Genomic DNA, 3505 nt, shown 5'->3' with positions numbered 1-3505 from the left:
AAAGTAAATTAATCTTATAAAAACTTGAAGATGCCATGAAAGTCACGAGATGCCTGACTTTCTTGTGTTAGAGACGTAGAAATGGACGGAAAAGCTCATCTCCATTCTCTCCAGTAATCTATTTTCCCTTCAGATAAGATGATTTTCGCCAGGATTAAGGAAGCGTCCCAGATTTGAGATGGTTCATATTCAAACTACCGCCTTCTACCCACATTCTCATATTGATTTTGGGCCGTGATTACTGCAATTCACTAAATGAACACACTAGTCAATGTATGGCCCATTCTAATACCTCAATCTATAATAACCAGCTGAATAGCCTTCAAATTGGTTGGCAGTACCTTCCTTAAAATTGCTTTTTGCAAATACATTAATCTATTCTATGAAGAAAAAATTCTCTCTATCAATGTATGCGGCTTTAGCATCGTCTGAATTGATATTCGTATCCTTTTGAATCTAACTTTGCAGATGTAATCTCACCTACATTGTGTACAATAGCTGGTGCTATTGCTGAATTTGATAGGTTGAAGACATATTATAGGTTGATGAGCACAAATTACGCCCTTTTTATCTCATGATTTTCACTCCTTGTGATGAAAGATGACTAAAGTAAAAAGGTATCATAGCATACTGTAGTTTGATTTATGAAAGAAGTAGGAAGCATGAATGAAACAAGTGAAGAGAATAGTGCATCAAATCATGCACACCCGTGATCGGAAGGGAGGCCCGGCATCTCTCCAATAGCTTATATAAACCCCACTTCACCCAACCTTTCTTCACTCAAAAAACTTTGTCACTTGTTTTCTAATTTCCAAAGGCAAGATGTCTCTAATCAGAAAAGCTTATGTTATGTTTGTTATAGTAATTATATTGAGTGCAAGAGAGAATTGCACGGCCACAAGGCCAGTCACGACGAAAGCCCTGCTTAGTACTTCGTTGGCTGATGAATATTACGCCTATTCAAACGTGGTGGACGTTAGATCATTCGGTGCAAAAGGCAATGGAGTGACCGACGATACAAATGTATCTTCTACTTTAGTACTTTTTATTTTTATTATATTATCTGGTTTTGTTTTTTATTTAATTATATATAATTTGTTTATATCAATGTTTCTGATTATAGTCATGTAAAATTTATTAATATTAATATTTGGGATCACACTTACTTAAAATTAGTTTTCATCAATGTTTTAAATTCAATCATATTTTATGATACATCATAATCACACTTCATGAAAATTACTTTTAATACGCACTTACTTAAAATTGATTTTCATCAATGTTTAGAATCACACTGCATGAAAATATTACTTCTAAATATTTTAGAACAGAATTGCCATGTTATTTATTTTGGATTATAATAAACCTATGGTTGAGTCAGGCATTTAAAGTAGCGTGGCAAGCAGTCTGCTCCAAAGCGTCCTCAACATTACACGTCCCAGCTGCTCACAGCTTTCTAGTTGGGCCTATCACCTTCTCAGGACCCTGCAAATCAAAGATTATCTTTGAGGTACGATTTTAATGTTTTGAAAAGAAAAAAGAAATATCCGAGTAGACATGCTAGATTTCAAAGGCAGGTGGAGCCAATGTATATATCTTTAATATATATATTAACTGCAACAGCTTTATGGAACTATAATTGCACACTTGAATCCCAAGTCCGGGGCTGCCAATTTGTGGGTATGGATCGATTTCTCCAAACTAAACGGAATCACTGTAGTCGGCAATGGCGTTATAGACGGACAAGGAGCACCTTGGTGGAAGTTGTCCCAATACGATGATATGGTACATATTTATTAGTTTATTTTTTTATAAACAAGGGAGTAGTTTTCATTGCAACTGCTTAAATAACAATCCAAATTTGTATGTCTCAGGAGAGCGATGATTATGGTGACAGCTTACTGAGTGTGAAGCCCACGGTGAGTCATTAGAAGCAAATATGTTTTATAGTAAGGGGACAAGCAGTCCCAAAGTATGTTTTTTGGTTCTCTGGTTTGCTAATTGCCATAAACAAGCCAAGCCCCTGAATCATGATCATCTTTGGAGATTTGCAATAATATTTGTGGATATTGAATTTGTTTATGTTTTCTCCGAAGGCATTGAGATTCTTCGGGAGCTTTTACGTGACCGTCCAGGGCATCACAATAAAAAACAGTCCACAATTTCATCTCAAATTTGATACTTGCACTTCTGTGAAAGTGGCTGGCGTGACAATCTCCTCTCCTGGAAACAGTCCAAATACAGACGGAATTCATGTTCAAGAAACCAGTGATGTTGAAATCCACCATTCTTCAATCGCATGTGGTATACTAACAGCGATTCTTTAGAAACCCGCAATTTTTTAATTAGATTATTTATGATGTTATAAATTTTGAATATTGTTGTATGAACGAACAGGAGACGACTGCGTGTCGATACAAACAGGTTCCTCTGGCATCCGCGTTCATAACATCAACTGTGGCCCTGGTCATGGTATCAGGTATTCTTATGAATTCACTACATTCCTTTTTAAGCCATGATCTCTTTCTTCAGCTAGCCAATAAAATGTTGAGTATGAGTATACTTATACCTAAAGTAATAAATTAAGGAAATTCATTGATCAAAATGACTAAGGATCCACAAATCCAGAAAACAAATTGGATGACGCAACACGATCAGTATAGTGAACTTTTTATACTTGATTATTACTCAACTTTTAAGTCTAGAATTCGTTCAACTGATATCAGTATTGGAGGACTAGGAAAGGACCAATCGAAGGCTTGCGTTTCCAACGTGAGCGTCTACGACAGCTACATTCAAGATGCTTCCAATGGCGTCCGTATCAAAACATGGCAGGTCAGTTAACTTCATCCGGCCATATAACTAAAGTTATAGTTTTCGACATGGTTAAAGCTTCGTGTTACTGGTCTTCATGTAAACAGGGGGGAGTTGGATCAGTAAAGGGTGTGACGTTCTCCAATATACAAGTTTCTAACGTGAGGATTCCCATTGATATCAATCAATTCTACTGTGATAAAACTACGTGTCGAAATCAATCATCGGCCGTCTTCATAACGGGTGTGACATATCAGAAGATCATTGGGACATACGTGGACAAGCCAATCTATGTAGCCTGTAGCAATGATGTCCCATGCACTGATTTGAAGATGATCGACATTAACCTAAAACCTGCTGTTGCATACCACAAGGATCCCTTCTGTTTGAATAGCTATGGGCAATCCACTGTTGGTTGCCTACGATCTGGAAGGCCCCATAATGATCCCTCCCGCACTCAATCACACGGAGATGCATGTTAAAGCAGTTAAACATCAGTTTAAACACGTACTATCTAATATTGTGCTTTGACACTTGCAGTGTTTGTACTCTTTGTACTACCTATATTACTATATATTAAATGTTGTTCTTTTTATAGAAGGATGACACCGTGCTATTTAAATATTTGACCTAAAAGACTTGCATTCAAATTCTATATTATGATTGGAATTTAAGAGCAGTCAGGTTTGTC

The 3505-nt window shown here is 36.7% G+C and overlaps 1 protein-coding gene across 1 annotated transcript; it reads left to right on the top strand.

Moving 5' to 3' along the window:
• Positions 1–822: 822 nt before the first annotated feature.
• LOC131028275 (polygalacturonase At1g48100-like) lies at positions 823–3296 on the top strand. Its single transcript, XM_057958526.2, has 8 exons — positions 823–1023; positions 1382–1510; positions 1624–1785; positions 1875–1919; positions 2097–2304; positions 2398–2479; positions 2727–2835; positions 2922–3296. Exons 1-8 carry the CDS (start codon positions 823–825, stop codon positions 3294–3296), a joined length of 1311 nt encoding a protein of 436 aa, XP_057814509.2.
• Positions 3297–3505: the final 209 nt, after the last annotated feature.

This window comes from Cryptomeria japonica, chromosome 1 (genome assembly GCF_030272615.1).
Source record: "Cryptomeria japonica chromosome 1, Sugi_1.0, whole genome shotgun sequence".
Taxonomy (NCBI): domain Eukaryota; kingdom Viridiplantae; phylum Streptophyta; class Pinopsida; order Cupressales; family Cupressaceae; genus Cryptomeria; species Cryptomeria japonica.
This window is presented reverse-complemented; position numbering and strand designations above follow the sequence as displayed.

Excerpts from the sequence above, each read along its gene's own strand:
- LOC131028275 (XM_057958526.2), top strand. The coding sequence starts at position 823 with ATGTCTCTAATCAGAAAAGCTTATGTTATGTTTGTTATAGTAATTATA. Across the intron at positions 1,920-2,096 it reads TACTGAGTGTGAAGCCCACG|GCATTGAGATTCTTCGGGAG; the intron begins GTGAGTCATTAG and ends TTTTCTCCGAAG. Across the intron at positions 2,305-2,397 it reads CCATTCTTCAATCGCATGTG|GAGACGACTGCGTGTCGATA; the intron begins GTATACTAACAG and ends ATGAACGAACAG.